This window comes from Entelurus aequoreus, linkage group LG12 (assembly GCF_033978785.1).
Source record: "Entelurus aequoreus isolate RoL-2023_Sb linkage group LG12, RoL_Eaeq_v1.1, whole genome shotgun sequence".
Taxonomy (NCBI): domain Eukaryota; kingdom Metazoa; phylum Chordata; class Actinopteri; order Syngnathiformes; family Syngnathidae; genus Entelurus; species Entelurus aequoreus.
In genome coordinates this window covers 20517682-20538938 of record NC_084742.1, presented here as the reverse complement: position 1 = coordinate 20538938, position 21257 = coordinate 20517682, and the positions used below count along the sequence as shown (strand labels likewise).

Sequence of the window (21257 nt, the reverse complement as noted above, 5' to 3'; positions counted from 1 at the left end):
ACTATTTCATCTCTACAGGCCTGTTTCATGAGGGGTTTTCCTCAATCCTCAGGAGATTTTCTCCTAAGGATTGACGCTCTACCACGGTATCGAGCACTATTTTTTTGGATAATCTAATTAAGACATATATATATATATATATATATATATATATATATATATATATATATATATATATATATATATATATGTGTATGTATGTATGCATGCATGCATGCATGCGCACACACACACACACACACACACACACACACACACACACACACACACACACACACACACACACGCACACACACACTCAAGATCTAGTTATGTGTGCGTTGGTTTTAAACTTTCTGCCCTTCTTTGTCTCCCAATCGTAGCCGACTTGTAATAGCAGTACGTCAAGAAAAAGGAAAGTGAAGTGAAATTAGACATCTTAAAATGCTGAGACCGCATGCTTAGTCTTTAGTGACCACAACCATCATCATGGAAAATGATGGTATCCTTGAACATGTAGAAGGATCTGCTTCTATGAAATCAACGGTGATAACTTGAATCTCTCGTATTACCGTTTAATTTCATTCTTATATTTAATCTTTTTAACTACTGTATTTCATACACCCTTCAAAGTCGACCTACAAAGCATCGTATGAAACTCGATTGTAAACAGAGGACCTCTTGTATTAAAAAAAAACCCCAAAACCAACCGACATATATAAATCTTACTTTTGAGTCCTCTGAGGTGCGTTTGTGCGGGTCTCGTTGCTGTTAAAAGAAAAAAAGAAAGATCATTTAGCAGGTTGTGATAAACCCGCAGAGCAGCATAATGTCTGACTCCTTTTTAAAAGTGCATGTGAGAAAGGAGAGAGCGCTAAATGTCTCTCCAGTAGTGACAAAGACATGCAATGTGGGTTTGGACATTTTGTCTTTGAAGGCTAAGAAAGGGGTGCAGGTAAAGTAAATAGAGAGCACTTAGCTCAGGTCATAAAAGCGACAGACAACAGGAGACTGATCACAGCAGCAATGACGCCGCTCCTCCGGCACACCTACCCCCCCAGCTCGCAGTAGCTTGCGACGAAAGTCTTCAGCCGGGCTGTTGAACGTCAGCTTCTCGCAGCGGAGATGATTGACAGGCGGGTGGCCCTCCAGGTGGAGGAAGAGGTCGTAGTCAAAGCGAACTTTCTTTGGTTCTTCCTGCAGTGAAACGATGAGTATCTTTGAAGCAGCTTCACTTGGATGCTTTAATGTGAAGGGTGCAGTAAAAAAGTACCTTATTCCTAAAGTAAACTTCAATAGGCAAGATGAAGCCGGCGTATCCTGACTCCTCTACTTTGTATGGTGGATCCTTGCAAACTAAAAAAAAAAAGAAGAATATACTGAATTATTTTATTAATCATATTCTCTTTGGTGATAAAACCAACCTGGAAGTCTTTTACTTATCACTAAACAAAGCTCTTGAGAGGTAATTAACTCTCATTCCCGTGTTCTGGGCTAAACTAATAAAAAAAACAGCTCTTAAGCTTAAAACTCTCGCCAGGGTAAATAATTGCCCCCATTTTCCCTGGTGGGCTTTCAGGACAAACAAACTCTCCTGGAGACCAGGTGTTCTCGCCTCAGAGGTACTCAGAGATGTTTGTCAGCCTTTCTTCCCAGTGGACTTGAAAACAGCACATGGAGGCCCTTAATGTGTTTTAAGACTGCAGAGAAAATATCACAAGGAGGAAAAACATTTTATTTTACCCTTAAAACCAAAACTTGTAAGGCGCAGCGTGTATTTAATTTTTCAATGTCTCTCCGCTGTGAATAGTGGCGAAGACGGGTGAGATGGATGGCTTGAAAAACTCTAAAGCCAACATGGCTGAGCAAACATAACGGCTTTGAGGGCGACACTTAGAGGCATATGACTAAAAGAACACATTTATTATTACACTTATTTTTTTAATTAATAGTAGTCACTCCACTACAACTGTACTGTATTTTACTGTCCGATTTTTCTGCATATGGCATGATATACTGTAGGTCAGAGGTGTACAAAGTGCAGCTATATTTAAACAGCTTATTTTCAATGGCCCTCTGTATATTCTAAAATTATACTTATAATCCATTATTATTGAAAAATAGTACACAAATTTGCTTTGTCCCCTATAACACAAAACTAACATGTTTTGTTTTAGATTGTTTATCCCCGGGCGCGGCACCGCTGCTGCCCACTGCTCCCCTCACCTCCCAGGGGGTGATCAAGGGGATGGGTCAAATGCAGAGGACAAATTTCACCACACCTAGTGTGTGTGTGACAATCATTGGTACTTTAACTTTAACTTAAATATTGACAGACAATAGATTGGTTTTAGCGTCTTTAATGCACAAAATTTATCAACGGGTTCCAAATTCTCAGAATTAGGTGGACCAGTTTGGACACCTCTGCTTTAAGATGGAGGAGATCCATACGTTGCAAAGTCTCAATCAATATGACCCATTGATCATTGGTTTTATTGGTCATAAATGGCTTTTTCGGTCAACTGATTCTCTGTGGAAGATTTGTTAAGATGTCTTTCACAAGGAAGAGGACATAAAGCCAATAAATGTGTCAGTTTAAGTAGAAAATAGGCACAAAGTAGCCGCTGACCTGTAAAAGGAAAATTAGCCAGCCACCAAAGTACCGCTCATCCACTCACTTTTGGTTTGACATGAGATGCCAGTCAAAGAACAATGCCAGTCACTCTGCATTTGGCCTTTTTCCACAGACTGCGTTGTAATGAGGTCAGGCTAGACAGGCAGCTTAAGAAGACAAAACAAAAGACTAAAAAATAAGAAATTTCCAAACGCAGTTGAATCCCAACGGAGCTATTCATCTCAGCAATAATTGTCAGCATTAGTGCGACAAGCATCCTTAGCACTTTAAGTAGATGTATAGCTACAGTACTGAAATTCCACGACATAGTGAATTTGCAAACAGCTAAAATTATACACAAAGCAAACTATAATCTGCTACCCAAGAATATATAACAATTCTTCTCAACAAAAGAGGAGAAATACAATCCTAGAGAAAAATGTAATTTAAAACATTTGTTCGCACGTACAACACTTAAGACCTTCAGTAGATCAGTATGTGGAATGAAATTATGGAATGGATTCAAATAAATCAAGTAATGTACTAATATGATACACTTCAAGAAACTCTTTAAACTTAAAGTGTTTACAAAGTACAAAGAAGAACCATGATAAACATGATTAATTTATTTCATCCATCCTTTCATTTTGTAGATATCTTCTCATCTCACCATATGAAATATAACTTAATTCACCAATTATTATTTATTTGTTTTTATTGTTATTACTTATGAAGTATATTGTGAATACATTGAGAACAGGAAGTGAACAAAAGTTTTAGCAACTGTTATGTAAAGGAAAATAGGTAGGATTAAATAAGCTCTGCTTCTTCCTACTCCTTTTCGAACATGTTGAATAGAGAAACCTGGAAATTGTGATGTATCATGTTGTATGCATGCATGTTCGAAATAAACTCAAACTCAACTCAACAGTAGGTAGGGCTGCGCTACCACAGTTCACAGTAAAGTGGGCTATAAACAGAGAGATGTTTTTTTTTATGTCTGAAGAGGTTTATTATTTGTTAGAGACTATACACCCATGAAGACAGAAGACACTTGGAAAATGTCATAAACTAAGCTACAAGTTACTATTGATTAAATGTAACTAAGCCACAAGTGAAACTATCCGCAGAGAATTGTAGCAAGCTACACTACAATCTACGCAGCAAAAGTAGCTTGCTACATTAAAGAAATATATATTAATGCACAACTTTCCACCAAACATGAGAAAAATGCTCAGTTTGATTGTTTATTACCACAAACAAGTTAGAAACATGCAATCTGTCTGGCTTTTAACATTTCTTTTAAATTGCGTACCATGTACAAAATGAGAGAAAAACATAAAATGTAGTGACACAATAATGATGATAAATAATCCATCCATCCATCCATTTTCTAACGCTTGTCCCTTTCGGGGTCGCGGGGGTTGCTGTAGCCTATCTCAATATATTCTAATATTATAAACTCTAATGGAGACTTTTTAGCACAGGATAAATTACTGTTTTAACAGAAACCACGGAGGCAAAATGACAATAACCTGGTCGAAGGAACAAAACGTTTGCTCACAAAAGAGACAGAGGGGAACTGTACTTTTTTTGGAATTTTGCCTATCGTTCATAATCATTATGAAAGACATGAGATGGATGGATTATTTTTTTTAATGCATTCTAACTTTTAAATAAATATAAATTAAAGTCTGCTTACAACGAAACCAATGGGAGGTCCTCTATTCTGCCCATAGAACCCAATAAATAACCATTCAAAAAGCACCAACTATACTCCATTTTGTGACTTGAATATTAACCAAGTATTAGTGATATTGTTATTATAAGCGCTAACGCAGACAAACTATTGCGGCGACGTGATCACCAGTTTATGCTGCTATCTTTACATCATCGAGTGGTCAGCTGTTTCCTTGCTTCCCTGCTTGTAAAAGTGTATTCTAGATCATAAATAATGCCTCTCACCTGAATAGGAGAAGGCTGAGGACGTACTCCGACAAGTTGGTACACTTTTACATCCAATTTAGACCCGCGAATTGTGAGACAGCAGACATTGTACAGTAAGTGATGTTTTATCATGTTTTTGGCTCTCACAAAGTCTGCATTGAGTACTAATCAGTTATGTTGTTGGACAAAAAGCAAACATTGTGAAGCATTTTTAAAATTAATGTGTCGCGTATGCTTAAAATGATCAAAATATGTAAATATTACATGTTATTGTGTCTGTTACTTCATTACATTTATACTCAAAGCATGTGTATAAAACCTTAATGGAGGTGTTTGGATGTTCTTTTAGGTCTTTATAGGCGGAATAGAGTGGTTCCTATAGGCTCCATTGTAAGCGGACTTTTGATCGCATTTATTTAATATTCTTCATGTCTTTCATAATGATTGTGAACGACCGGCAGAATTCCAAAAAAAGTGCACTTCCCCCTTAGAAAACTATCAGTGCATGAACAGAAATCAATAAAAATGCACATACTTAAAGTAAACACAGTTTCCTGACTGTGGAACAGAGTCCACCAAAAGTAAATTCCCCCCAACTCCTACATTTTAAGTTCTTATGTAGCTAATAATGTTAATGTAACCGAGAGAGTACATATGAAACCGAATGACCAAGAGTCCATTACTATTAACTGTCATTGAGCAGGGGACCACACATCTCATAAGCTTGACAACACACTGTGTCCAATATTTTCACAAAGATAAAATAAGTCATATTTTTGGTTCATTTAATAGTTAAAACAAATTTACATTATTGCAATCAGTTGATAAAACATTGTCCTTTACAATTATAAAAGCTTTTTACAAAAATCTACTACTCTGCTTGCATGTCAGCAGACTGGGGTAGATCCTGCTGAAATCCTATGTATTGAATGAATAGAGAATCCTTTTGAATCTTGGCAAAAATCTTAGCCACACGATTATCAAATGTAATAGGAAAATTAATTCATACTGACCAAACTGGCTTCATGGAAGGTCGACAATATTCAGACAATACAAGGAAATTGTTTAATGTTATTTACTATGCTAGAAGTCTCCCTTATCCCACAGCAGTATGTACTGTTGATGCGGAGAAGGCATTCGACCGCATAAACTGCTAATTTATGTTTTGCACATTACGTAAATTTGGATTTGGAGATAATTTTATACAATGGATTAAGATGCTTTATACAAGGCCCATGGCATCTGTCAAAACCAATAATCATATTTCAGAACCTTTTTCGTTAAAAAGAGGAGTAAAACAGGGATGTCCTGCATCTGGATTATTATTTAATTTGGTTATTGAACCCTTAGATGCAAAAATAAGAACTGAAAATAATATTCATGTTATAAAAATTGGCTCTCATATAACAAGCTATCGATGTATTGTGACGACATAATTCTCTACCTGTCACATGTTAACTCCTCTCCACACTATATCAATAATGTCATCACTGAATATGGCTGTTTATCAGGGTATAAAGTCAATTGGGACAAATGTGAAATATTACCACTTAACACTGCAAGAAATCACAAGTTCAGAACTCCAAAATTGGGTTTGGTTTTGAAATTGTATTGCATTATTATGGTATTGTTGTGTATTGTTTTCATTAAAAAAAATTAATAAATTTAAAAAAAATTAAAAATAAAATAAAAATAGTCTTTGAATCGAGAATCGTGTTGAATTGGAAAAAAAAAATCGATTTTGAATCGAATCGTGACCCCAAGAATCGATTCTGAATCGAATCGTGGGACACCCAAAGATTCCCAGCCTTAGTGTGCAGTGTAAACAGGGTTTTAGTGCAACAACACACAACACCGGAAATATGTTCCATGAAAACCCATTCTCTCTCTCTAACAATGCTTCTACCTCAGTAGAAGCATTTAAGTCCCAACCTAAAACTAATTTGTATACCCTAGCCTTTAAATAGACCCCTTTTAAGATCAGTTGATCTGCTGTCTCCATTTTCTGCTCTGCCCCCCTCTCCTGCGTTGAGAGGTTATCAGGTGACCACGGATCAGCCTCCACGGATGAGGCACTAGCTGTTCAAAGTCGGGACCCAGGATGGATCACGCCTCTTTGCATCTCTGCGCTGCTGATTTGTCTCCATTCAAGATGATCCCCAGCTGGCCTACCAAAAGACTGGACTTTCACATTAAGTTGGGACCTGGGGTGGATCACTCCTTATGCATCAGTCGGTGACGTCTCTGCGCCCCTACGTGTCTACATGCAAGAGGATCCCCTGCTGGCCCCACTATGGACTGGACTCTCACACTATCAACCGTATCCACTCGGCATCCATTGCACTGATCACCCAGGATCCCCACATCTGCGGTCCCTTCCAAGGTTTCTCGTTGTTCCCATTAGGTTGAGTTTTTTCTTGCCCTGATATGGGATCTGAGCCGAGGATGTCGTTGTGGCTTGTGCAGCCCTTTGAGACATTTGTGATTAAGGGCTATAAATAAGTAAACTTTGTGGGTGAATTATGTAAATCCAATACAGCACGTCTATTAGAAGCCAATGGCCACATAACAGCCCAATCCAGATCCCTCAAGAAATACTCCAATGACAATTTCAATTTAAAATTAGATGAGTGGGACTGGTCCCCTGTGCTCGCGAGCAACCTGGTCGATGTTGCTTGGGATCGCTTCAAAACGGCGTTCCTAAAGATACTTAATGACATGGCTCCCGTGAAAACAGTCAGGATCAAAGCCTGCTCGGAACCATGGATGAATCCGGACCTATTAGCTGCCATAAAAGACAGAGACAGGAAATACTCTGAATACCAAAAATGTAAAACAGAAGTAGATAAACAACCCAATAATATCAACCTCAAATTACTCCTTTCAACTCTCAAAAAGCAATGCAATAAATTAAGAAATAAGTCAACCAACCTGACTAAATCCTTAAAAAAAAATTACATTAACGACTAAATAGAGGAGAACACAAATACGCCACGTGAGCTCTGGAAAATTCTCAACAACCAGCTTCCTGGTTGCAGCCAGAAACTTAAAACAAGACTCACCAACATCAGCATCAAGGAGGGTGACTCCCTCATTACAGACAAAATGGAGGTAGCTAGCAGACTTAACATCTTTTTCACCAGCATAGCCGCAACTCTTGTCAACAGGCTGTCCCACCACTCTGGTCGCTTTGGTGTAGAACACATTAAAGCCTTCTACAGAAAGCTAGGAGTATCCAACGATGATTTCAAATTAGAAATGGTCACAGCTGATGAGGTGTTTAAAAAATTGAGCGCGCTCCACCCTAACAAGGCCACCGGCCTTGATAATATTCCCTCCAGATTCCTCAGGGACTCTGCCTCCATCATTGCCCCGATCATCACGCACATAATAAACCTATCAATTACACAAGGCCAAGTACCAAAAGATTTTAAGATAGCAAGAGTAACTCCCCTCTTTAAAAAAGGAAGCAAATTGGAACCTGGCAACTACCGACCTGTTTCTATTCTCAGTTCCGTTTCGAAAGTAATGGAGAAAATAGTTTATGAACAGGTCGATAGTTACCTTGCCACTAATAAACTCATGTACAAATTCCAATCCGGCTTCAGAACTAACCACTCCACTGACACATGCCTTCTCTATCTGACCGACCACATCAAACATGAGGTGGACGCGGGCAAATACTGCGGCATGGTCATGCTGGACCTTCAGAAGGCCTTTGACACCGTTAACCATGCTATACTGTTGGATAAGCTCAGAGCAATCGGATTTAACAAAACCTCATGGAGCTGGATGCAATCTTACTTGGAGGGGAGGGAGCAGGTGGTAGAGGTGAACGGCACCGTGTCCCCCCCCCCCCCTCTCGGTGAGCTGTGGAGTCCCCCAAGGCAGTATATTGGGACCTTTACTGTTCCTAATATACATAAACGACATGTCATCGGCATGCGACTGTGAATTGTTTTTGTTTGCGGATGACTCTGCCTTGCTGGTATCCGGCAAGGACAAGTCACAGGTGGAGAAAATCCTCAGTACTGAGCTCTGTAGAACTTGCACCTGGCTCGCTGACAACAAGCTATCCATACACTTGGGTAAAAGAGAATCCATCCTGTTTGGGTCCCACATCAAACTTAAGAAAGTCAATGACTTCACCATAAAAGTAGGTGACATTGTTATCACCAGGAAAGATGAGGTCACCTACCTAGGTTCCATTCTAGAGGCTAACCTTTCCTGTGATAAAATGGCAACCAAGGTAATCAAAAAGGTTAACCAACGAACGAGATTTCTCTACAGAATTTCCTCTCTGGTCAACAAAAGCACCTTGAGGATTCTGGCGGGAACTCTCGTTCAACCCTTTTTCGATTACGCATGCACCTCCTGGTACCCTAGCACCTCCAAAACCCTAAAATCTAAACTCCAAACATCTCAGAACAAGCTAGTCAGGTTACTTCTAGACCTCCACCCCAGATCCCACCTCACTCCTACCCACTTCTCTAAAGTGGGCTGGCTCAAGGTGGAGGACAGAGTTAAACAACTTGCACTGAGCCTAGTCTATAAAATCCGCTACACCTCCCTGATACCGAAGTACATACTAAACTACTTCCTTAACGTAAATGACCGCCATAACCACAACACCAGGGGGTGCTCCACTAACCACGTTAAACCCAGATTCCGAACTAACAAAGGTCTTAACTCATTCTCTTTCTATGCCACATCAATGTGGAATGCGCTCCCAACAGGTATAAAAGAAAGGGCATCTCTATCCTCCTTCAAAACCGCAATAAAAGTTCACCTCCAGGCAGCTACAACCCTAAACTAACACCCTCCCCGGATTGCTAATAATCAAATGTAAACAATCAAATGCAGATACTTTTTCTTTTTCTTATGCCTTCTGATCTCTCTCTCTCTCTATGTCCACTACTTGATGTCCATATCCTCCCCCCCCCCCCACACACCCCTGATTGTAAATAATGTAAATAATTCTATGTGATTATCTTATGTGATGACTGTATTATGATGATAGTATATATGATAGTATATATCTGTATCATGAATCAATTTAAGTGGACCCCGACTTAAACAAGTTGAAAAACTTATTCGGGTGTTACCATTTAGTGGTCAATTGTACGGAATATGTACTTCACTGTGCAACCTACTAATAAAAGTCTCAATCAATCAATCAATCAAACTGATCAGCTATCAGCAATTGGATCTGTAATAGAAGAGGAAGACCAAATTGTAACACTGTTGGGTAGCTTGCCACCAAGTTATGCTACAATTGTCACTGCACTAGAAACAAAGATTGACAAACTGACACTGAAGTTTGTTCAGAAAGCATTAATAAATGAAGAGCAAAAGCGAGTGAATGCTAATGATTCCAGTGGTGCTATGTCAGGTGGTGCATCCGCCATGTCATCAGAATTTTGGGGAAATGTGCAGGATAGCTCCAAGACAGTGGGAGCAGCAGACAAAAGCATGTGGGGATGTTACAAATGTGGTAGAGAAGGCCATATCAAGCGCGAATGTCCAACCTTGAAAAACAAACCAAAAAACAAAATCCACAAGGCCAAGCACATGATGTGTGAGGATGAAGAAGATTCATCTGAAAGTGCCTTTGTGATCAGGGATGCAAACAGTGACAGACCACAACAGGCTGAGTGGTTAATTGATTCTGGAGCATCAAAACACATGACGTGTGATAAAGACATTATTAAAGAATATCAGCAGTTCACTAAATCACAGTCTGTGAAACTGGGTGACGGCAGGGTGGGTGACGCCCTAGGAATTGGAAATGTCAACCTGAAAATGACTTTCAAATTAAGTGATGTAAAAATGTCACAATGTATGATGTGCTGTATGTTCCAAAGCTGTCTGGGAATTTATTCTCAGTGGGAGCTGCTACCAAGAAAGGGAATACGGTGCAGTTCAGAAAGTCTCGTTGCTACATATGTGGAAAAAGTGGAACACTTCAAGGAATGGGAACACAAATAGCTGATGGACTAGATCAGCTGGATATTGAAGGAAGTGAAACTGTATGTCACAGTGCTTCTGTAGCGGCCAGCCTGTGGCACCAGCGCCTTGGTCCCACTACCAAGCTTAAAAAACTCAAAGATCTGGTGAACGGAGTAAACTTTTCTGCAGAAAAAGAGATTCCCTTCTGTGAAGGATGTGTGGAAGGCAAGTTGGCTAAGAAGCCATTCAAGTCGATTGGAGGAATCCGTTCCAAACGCAAGATGCAGCTGATTCACAGTGATGTCTGTGGTCCCATGCATACTGAATCTATAGGTGGAGCAAAATATTTTGTGACTTTCATTGATGATTACACAAGATGCTGCAAGGTATACTTCTTGAAACAGAAAAATTAGGTGCTAAGCAAATTCAGGGAATTTGAGAGAACATTCTCAAATGAGTCTGGTCTAAGCGTCACAAGGCTGAGGACAGATAATGGTGGTGAGTACACATCAAAGGAGTTTCAAGAATATTTAAAGTCTCAAAGCATCCACCATGAAATGACTGTACCTCACTCACCACAGCAAAATGGTGTTGTAGAAAGAAAAAACAGGACATTAGTTGAAGCAGCTAGAAGCATGCTGTCACATGCAAAGTTGTCAAAGATGTTCTGGGCAGAGGCTGTAGCCACCGCTGCTTACATACAGAACAGGCTGCCCACGGCTGTTCTGAAAGAAGAGACACCCTATGAGAAATGGTGTGGAAAGAAACCTGACATGAGTCACATGAAGGTGTTTGGCTATATTGCTTATGCACATATCCCAGATGAAGAAAGAAGGAAACTGGACAAAAAGGCGGTGAAGCCTTCGTTTTGTGGGATATGCAAACAATGCCAAGGGATATCGCCTGTATGATGAAGAGAAGAGGATTCTAATCCGCCGTGATGTCATCTTCGATGAATCAATCTTCAGCTGGAAGTTGAGTTGTTAATGAAAGTACTCTGTTCAGAGAACGAGATAACCATACAAACAGATGAGAATGAAACACAACATGATGAAGTCACAGTTGACAGCACTGTCAGAACAAGTGGCAGAATCAGAAATGCTCCAATGAGATTTGGATATGATGAGTTTGTCGATATAGTGACTCTTGATCATCATGCCAATATGTGTCGTGTGACAGAGCCAACCACACTGAAAGAAGCATTGGTGAGTCCTAATGCAAAAGAATGGCAGGAGGCGGCTGACTTGGAATATGCTGGAAAATGAGACGTGGGACTTGGTGAATTTACCAAGAGAAAGAAAGGCAGTAGGATCGAGATGGGTGTTTAGAGTCAAGCATCATAGTGGTGGAAGAGTGGAGAGATACAAGTGCAGGCTCGTTGCCAAGGGTTACTCACAGTTGTATGGTGCTGACTATGATGAAACATTTTCACCTGTGGTACGTTTCAGCTCTATTCGTACATTATTGTACTTTGCCATTCAAAAAATTTTACATGTACACCAGATGGATGTTGTAACTGCATTCCTTAATGGGCACCTGGAAGAAGAAATCTACATGGAGCAGCCAGAGGGCTACATCAAACCAGGGCAAGAACACCTGCTATGCAAACTAAAAAAAATCAATCTATGGACTGAAGCAGTCTCCTCGCTGCTGGAGCAAGGCTTTCACAGAGTTTATGATGGAAATCGGATTCAAGCAGAGCACATCAGACCCCTGTGTGTTCGTGAGATCAAGAAAAGAGCTTGAGATACTCGAAGTTTACGTTGATGATTTGATTCTGATAACAGAGTCAACTGAGAGCATGAACGAGCTCAAAGTGGCTCTCAAGGAGCGCCACAAGATGAAAGACATGGGAGAGCTGTCCTACATCCTGGGCATCTCTGTGATCCAAGATAAAGAGAAGAATTGTGTAATTCTTCATCAGAAGCATTACATTGAAACCATACTTCAGAAATATGGAATGGATAATGCAAATCTTGTGGCAACTCCTGCTGATGCCAATGTCAAATTGAGAAAGAGCGATGGTGTCAGTAAGCAAGTGGACCAGCATACCTATCAGTCAATGGTATGCTGCAATGGCCACACGACCAGACATAGCTCAAGCAGGGAGTGCTGTGTCAAAGTTCAACGCAAATCCAGATGCTGCACATCTGACCGCTGTGAAGAGGATACTTTGATACTTGAAAGGGACAGTGAACTTTGCTCTCAAGTATGAGCAGTCAAACTCTAGAGCTTTGATTGGATTCTTAGATGCTGACTGGGCTGGAGATCAAGATGACCGACGCTCAACAACAGGCAACGTTTTTCTACTGAGTGGAGGAGCAGTGAGCTGGCTCAGCAAGAAACAAGCAACAGTTGCACTTTCAACAGCAGAAGCGGAGTACATCGCACTCAGTCAAGCCGCTCAAGAAAGAATCTGGCTGAAAAGATTACTGAGTGATCTCGGAGTGGAAACTATGTCCACAGACAACCAAGGAGCCATCGCAATAGCGAAGAATCCTGTGAACCACTCCAGGACCAAACACATAGACATTCGCTATCACTACATACGTGAATGTGTGCAGAATGGACAAATAGAACTGCAATATTGTCCAACAAATGACATGAAAGCGGATATCTTTACCAAACCACTGCCGAGACAGAAGTTTGAATATCTCAGGGGTGAGATTGGACTTTTCCCTATTTAGCTAAAGTGGTTAGTTGTGCTTGACAGGTGTACGCCGAACGCTGCCTGATCAAAGCAAGTCAAAAAAGAAAAAAAATGTGAAAAAGAGTTTCAGTGAAATTATTGTAAAAAAAACTAAAAGAGTTCCTGTGAAAACAATGTAAAAAACAAAAAATATTGTGTTGTTGTTGTTTGACATACTATTGTGAAGGAGAGCACGGCTCTGTAATATTATTTAAAGGGACTTGATGTCATTGAAAAACTAAGTGGGAGTGTTGTAATGCAGTAGTTTTTCCAATAGATGGCACTGTTGTACTGTTGATTAATTTCATTCCACTTTGTATATGGGACGGCGTGGCGAAGTTGGTAGAGTGGCCGTGCCAGCAATCGGAGGGTTCCTGGTTCGATTCCCACCTTCTACCAACCTAGTCACGTCCGTTGTGTCCTTGAGCAAGACACTTCACCCTTGCTCCTGATGGCTGCTGGTTAGCGCCTTGCATGGCAGCTCCCGCCATCAGTGTGTGAATGTGTGTGTTAATGGGTGAATGTGGAATTACTGTCAAAGCGCTTTGAGTACCTTGAAGGTAGAAAAGTGCTATACAAGTATAACCCATTTATCATTTATATGCACTTGCTATATTACCTGTGTGTGCATGCCAGTCAATAAAAACTCTGCCAAAGAACAACGCATACCAGGAGCGACAACGAGGAAGAAGATTTCATCGGATTTAGCGATCAGGAGTGACAGATTGTTTGGTAAACGTATAGCATGTTCTATATGTTATAGTTATTTGAATGACTCTTACCATAATATGTTACGTTAACATACCAGGCACATTCTCAGTTGGTTATTTATGCGTCATATAACGTACACTTATTCAGCCAGTTGTTCACTATTCTTTATTTATTTTAAATTGCCTTTCAAATGTCTATTCTTGGTGTTGGATTTTATCAAATAAATTTCCCCCAAAAATGCGACTTATACTCGAGTGCAACATATATATGTTTTTTTCCTTCTTTATTATGCATGTTTGGCCGGTGCGACGTATATTTCGGAGCGATTTATAATCCAAAAAATATGGTAAGTAAGTCAAAGCTAATATTTCTAAATTAGACATACTGTAATGAATTACTGTTACTGTTAAAGAGGTGAGGGCAGGAGCAAGACTGCATACTCTACCACTACATGGTCGAGCTTGTCCGCCAATTTAATAAGCAAGATACCCGTACATTGCACTTTAATCATTGTCCTCGGCACACTGTTCAGTTAATTGCACAACTTGACAACCTAAAAGACCAGGATTGTCATTTTTCAAGCTAAAACACAAAGAAAGACAGACAACATATATATAACACTGGTTGCTGTATTTAAACGAGACAGTGGCCAGGACGCCAATTGTGTACCGCCAGTGTAATTATACACAATCCAGAATAAAACTTTCTTTATATGACCATTGTAGTCAAAAATAATTCTAGCTATAATAATAACACACAGTACAGTAAATCTGAAATTTACTAATTGATATATTCACAGAATGCAGGTCTTGTTGTGAATTTAGTTGTAGAGATTCTCTGCAAAAACATTAATGAAAGTGGTTTCAAGACAACTTTAAATATGCGTTATACTATATACTTTAGTTGACAACATTCACTGTAATTTTAGTAAGTATAAAATGTTGACGGAATTAGTCGACTAAAACTAAATTAATTTAGATGACAAAAAATAAAATACATTTTCATCAAAAGACTATTACTAAAATTAAATGAAATACTGCTGTCAAAATTAACACTGCCATGATGTCATTGCGTCTATTCCGAACATAAAACCAACTAAAAATCATCCAAAAAGCGCCAACAATACCCAATTTACATCTCCTGACCTGATAATTAACCAAGTATTAGCAATATTGCGGTAACGTTAGGAACATATTTTATGGGCGAAGGTAACGTTCCTTTTGCTGCTGTATTGACATCATGAGCTGGTGAGCTGTTTTCCCGCCTCTGACCTTGTGAAAGTTTATTTTAGATTATAAATCATGCATCGCACCTTGATAGTAGAATGATGTGGACATAAGAAGTTGGTAAACGTTGACAGCCAACCTAGACCCAGAAACGTCGAAAAAGACCCAAAAAGACGCTTCATTCCACTCCCCTTTTTTCCTTGCGAGGATTATAAGTCATTCTTCATCTAAATGGAAATCTATCAACATCTTAACAGTCGGCATCGCAGTTAGAGCAAACATTGTACAGTAAGTGTTGGCTCTCATGAAGTCTGCAGTGAGTAGTCATGATGTTGTTGAAGGAAAACGCGAACGGAGTACGTTTGTGAAAATAATGCATCGCCGTATGCTTAAAATTAGCAATATATGGTACGTACATTTTACATTTTATTATAAATAAGCCTGTTACTACATTATATACTTACGTGTATATAAAACAGTGATGTGTTTTGGATGTAGTGTCATGCTTCTATATTTCTATATTCTACATGCCATACCAGACCTGCTCCTACCATGCAGTCTACTGCAGAGCCCATATTTGGTGTTTCCGGGGGCGGAGCCACTTTCCCACACCTGATTGCAATCAGGCCTTCATAAGCCCTGCTGTTGCGACCGTGGTCACTGGTTTGTTCCTCTGCCATGCCTGCTATGGTTCCTTAGCCTGTGTAGATTTGTTTGCCTTTTCTTTTGACCTGTTACCAGTTTTCATTCTGTGGCTTAGCTCCCTTTATGTCTTTTGTTATTCACGGCAACATAAGGTTGCCATCGCTTTTTGTTAATCATTAGGACTTTGAGTTTTTTCACACCCGTGAGCTCCCTTTGTTATTAAATTTTTTGTATATTTGACTTTTTCCTAAGTCTCTGCGTTGGGGTCCAAATACGCCGCCAAACTGGCTTATGACACACAGGTTCCATTGTGAGTGGACTTTTGCTCGCATGTATTACTTGTTAGAGTGCAATTAAAAATAGAAAAAACAAGTGTGCTTGTCTTGCGTAAGGATTGTGAATGATGGGCAAAATACCAAAAAAGTGCAGTTCCCTTTAATATGCAGTCTAATTTCTAAATTATGATTTTTTTTTACTTTTCTTAAACACATTACAAATGCTGCCATTTTACTCAAAGACAAACACTTTATCATTGGCATGATGGCCGACATGTTGTCCTATAGGGCTCTCCTACTCTGATTTTACCCGCTAATGGCCATCAACATATATGTCCCGTTGGCTATCATTCATTCGCTCAAAGGAGGAACAATCACAATATTTAACAGACTTTTCATTAATTTATTTGTAGTGCATGTATGTACTGTTAAGTGAGAATTTGATTATTTTGACTTTATTCATTTCTATCTAGAAAGTCCCCCGTCAACCGTCCTTCTGGGACCTCCAATGAGGAAAGGCACAAGGAGCATTGGAAGTTTGTTTAACGCAGAACAAGACAATGAATCTAATGATCAACATGGTGCTACAAAAATTAACCCAGAGAACCCACATTTTTGCGTAATCGTGCAGCCCTACTGGGACGTAACAATATGCCATAATGTTAGACAGCCATCAGATGAATCACTAATGAACAATCTCACGGTTTATGGGGTATAAGTGTAACCGTGACACGAGGTGCCCTCACAATGGTGGGAGGTGATTAGCATCGCGGCACGGTCCAACGAGCCCAGTCTTTTAAAAACAACCTGGCACTATGTTTTCTTAACTACCCCACTGACCCAAATGACCTAGCGCTAATCAGCTAACAGCGAGACGGGACAACGCCGACAGGGTCAAGATTAATCTGGCAAGATTAAAAGAAACATCCAAGTTTGTTTTGTCAGCCAAGTCAGTCGGAAGACGCGCCACAGGTGGCTGCTCACAGAAAAATCCTGGAAACTGTTTTTAGCAGGATGGGAGTGTAAAGGCCAAACTTCATTTTACACTATTGATCGCTAGGTAAATCTTTGAAGAAATTCTTGGTTCATTGTAAAATCTGCATGGTTTAGCGGCCACACAAATAATACCTTCTAATGCAACACTTTTATAAGAATCCGACCGTGTCACGTCACTTTAGTGACTTGACTGCACTACAGAAGATAGAGTCAATAAATATACCATACATTGTTTGACTCTCATGGACCCTGAACTTGAACGAAAGACAACAAACAATACAAATCTTGGTTCTTTTTTAAAACAAATATATCAAAGTACCAGTAGAGTGGATAAACAAGTTGCCTCTACGTTGAAGCTATTATCATATACAGTATATCTGATGTATGACACCAAATGTCTTCTAAAGTGAGCAAGTAAATACATATGATCAAAAAAATTATCAATCTCAGAGATTCCCGAGCCATTTTGAGAGATAATGAGGCAGCCAGATGGTGATCACGTGACGTAGAGGTAGGAACCGCAGTTCCTTTCGCCACCAACATCAATGCAAATCATGCAGACTTTGTGAGAGCCAACATTGATAACTTTGGGAAAAAATTATGATTCAGAACCTTATATTGTTGATTCTGAATATAAGGAGAATGATCTACAAATTTTAAAGGCTCTTCAAACAAATCCAGCTTTAGTGAAAAACGAAGCATCACGTAGCAGTATTGCTAAATACAAACTACGAAAATAATAAAAAGACACCTTACTGTACAATGTTTGCTCTTACTTCGATGACCACTGGTAGGATGTTCATTAAAGGTGGGAATCTTTGGCCACCTCACGATTCGATTACGATTCAGGAGCTACGATTCGATTAAAAATCGATTATTGATGCATCTTTAATTTGTGTATATTGATGCAGTTTTAAATTTGATTTGTTTCACTAAATAAGCATTTATCACTTGCAACTTTTAAAAAGGGCATTTGTAACAAGAAATTCCCATCACATTTATTAAATTCATGGAAATGTGTGCAAAACTGGAACATAAGTGCCCTATAATAAAGGAGCTGTTCGGATCTCTCGGTGAGGTGGTTCGCTGCAGACAGCCAAATTTTAAAACTGTCTGAATTACTTTATTTACAATAAGTAAATTATTTATAATTGACATTTACTAATCGATTTTATAATCATCCATGTCTGAATTACAATGCATCTAAAAATCTATTTATTTCCTCCACCTCTAATGTTCATAAAATCCCGTTTGGATGAAGCATTAATCATGATGCACACGAAGGGTTAACAGGGAAACGTCTCCTTGCAGACATTGTCTTCGGTTGTGTGTGTGTGTATGTCTCCATCTCCGGGTATGAATTGAATGTCACAGATGAACAATTTTTGGATGTATGGCTAAATCCTCCTATCATTCAGATGAGAGGCATGATTTATAATCTAGAATAATTTTGATGAGACGAGACGCGATGATGCAGGAGCAGCAGTAAAGCAGCAGAGGCCTACTGAGCTGTGTGTTATCAATCCGCTGCTAAAACATTTTTTTTCTGCATTAGCGCTTATAATAACATCGCTAATATTTGCTTAATATATAGGTCACGATTTGCATATAGGAGTATTGATGGTGGGTTTTGGATGGTTATTTAGAGAATTTTTTGGTCGGAATAGACAGACCCCATTGCCGGACTATTTATGTGTTTATTTACGACTTAGAATGCATACTAAAAGAAGACAGGATGTCAATATATTCCCATTTAGATACATGTCTTATATAAGGATTTTGAATGATAGACCGCACATCTCTGTCTTATTTTTGCATATTTCCAGTATGACTGATCTGATGGTCAAAGTGCAGAAGTGCTATTTCAGTGACGCCAATCTAGGGAAATTACGAAGAGGTTTGGAGCGTAATATTCAAAACGGCTGACTGAATTTGTGGCATTTTGTGATGTTTAGACAGTATTTTCACAACTTTTGTGGATTGTAAATACAATTGGAAATGGTTTCATCGATACAATGAAACACAACTAAGCAGGTACTTTAACACACACACACACACACACACACACACACACACACACACACACACACACACACACACACACACACACACACACACACACACACACACACACACACACACACACACACACACACACACACACACACACACACACACACACACACACACACACACACACACATATATATATATAGCTGTGCCGCCATGTACAAGGTGCATTGCTTACATCCAAGAATCAGTTTGCAAGAAACATGCAGTCAATTTGGTGATAATATACATACATTTATTTAACATTTTCCTGCAATAGAAGTGCTTACAAGCCAAGGCCTGTTTTGCATCACTTCTATCCTGCTGTATTCCTGCAATTTTAGTGACTTTGTAGATTATTTCTTGTTTGGAGTCGTTCCAATTATTTATTTTACACGAGATTGCCGATGTCAATTGGCAATATATAAGCTTTTGTTAATTAAATTGAAAAAAAAAATCCTGTATTACCGGTACTGCAATTTTCCTGACTTTGTGGACTATTGTCAGTCTTATTTGGTGTCGTTTTGATATTGAACAAAATTGCTGCTGTCAATTACTTGCAAGGGGGACAATCAGAATAATTAAATCATGTATTCTATTCTGATGAATCACTGCAATTTCCCTGACTTTGTGCACTATTTTAGTCTTATTTGGAGTCAATTTGTAGTTTAATAAATTTGCTGCTGTCATTAATTAATTGCAAGAGGGGTAATCATATTAATTCAATTACACAAATATATCCCACTTCCTGCAATAGAAGTGTATACGGCCCACGGCCTGTTAGCATGACTTCTATCCTGATGTATTCTTGCAATTTCAGTGACTTTGTGGAACATTTGTTATTTGGAGTGAAGTACTTGCACAAGGGGAGCTTACGTTAATTAAATTGAAAACAACCGTCTGCTGTATTACTGTAATCAACCTGATTTTGTGAACTATTCTCAGTTTTTTTGGAGTCTTTCTGATTTTGAACAACGTTGCTGCTGTCATCAATTACTTGCAAGGGGGACAATTACATTAATTAAATCACGCATTCTAGTGTGATGAATTACTGCAATTTCCTAAGTATGTTGACTATTTTCAGTCTTATTTGGAGTCGTTCTGAGATTGATTATGGTTGCCTCTGTAATTAATTATTTGCAAAAGAGGAGCTTGCATGATTTAAAATGACACATTTGTCTGCTGTATTACTGCAATTTTCCTGAGTTTGTGGACCATTTTCAGTCTTACTTTGAGTCAGATTTGTTTTTTTGCACTGTTAATTACCGGGATTTGCAACGGTGGCAATCACATTAATTAAATCACACATTCTATTCTGATGAATTCCTGAAATTTCCCTGACTTTGTGGACTAGTCTTATTTGGAGCTATGGTACGATTGGCCTGGTGTGAGTATACCCTTACACACACATAAGGTCTAGGCTTACACAGCAAATAGCTAATTTAGTCATTTCCACTATCAAACAGAGATTTCATCAAATACTGTACATTTGCTTTTTGGCATCTATTCGTTTGAATATGAGTTAGCCATTACGCAGCCAAAAAAAGCAAGCTAACCTGTGTATTTTATGGCAGAAAAGAGTGAAAAACATGCTGATAAACAGGCCAAATAAAGCGTGCTTCAATAAACCTCCTCTCATTGACTGAAGCCAGGGAGAGCCAGGATTTACGGCTCAGTTCCTGTTCTTTGGTAGCGGCTGCCCCAAATATCAGCAAGCCCGCCCCTCTGGAATCCTTTCATGCATCCAGCAGCGCTCGGTTCGTAACTTCTCTTTTGTATTGCACCTTTTGCCTGGAGGTATGATTACCAGACAACTGTAAAACAGCTCTTTGGGATTCTTGCAGACAACTAAACGCATGCTCAACTTAAAACAAAAAATAAAATAAAAAAGTTGAATAAAGGAACTGCACATTTTTGGGAATTTTGCCTATTGTTCACAATCATTATGAAAGACATGACGAAGGATGGGTCTTTTTTTAATGCATTCTAGATATTAAATAAATGCAATCAAAAGTCAGCTTACAGCAGAACCTATGGAAGAAAATCCAATAAATAAACATTCAAAAAGCGCCAACAATACTCCATTTACATTTCGCGATTTGAATATTAAGCAAGTATTAGTGATTTTGTTATTATAAGCGCCAACGCATACAAACTATTTATAGCGGCACTGTGAT

The 21257-nt window shown here is 39.1% G+C and overlaps 1 protein-coding gene across 7 annotated transcripts in view; it reads right to left on the bottom strand.

Annotated features, from left to right (window-relative positions):
- Positions 1–21257, bottom strand: part of mllt3 (MLLT3 super elongation complex subunit) — a 56189-nt gene that overhangs the window by 29819 nt on the left and 5113 nt on the right. For all 7 annotated transcript variants that reach the window (XM_062065130.1, XM_062065134.1, XM_062065131.1 and 4 more), the window contains exons 3-5: positions 1253–1335; positions 1033–1176; positions 709–747 (exon numbers count right to left, since the gene is read on the bottom strand). In XM_062065130.1, the coding sequence (XP_061921114.1) occupies positions 709–747; positions 1033–1176; positions 1253–1335 (266 nt within the window). The remainder of the gene's footprint in view (positions 1–708; positions 748–1032; positions 1177–1252; positions 1336–21257) is intronic.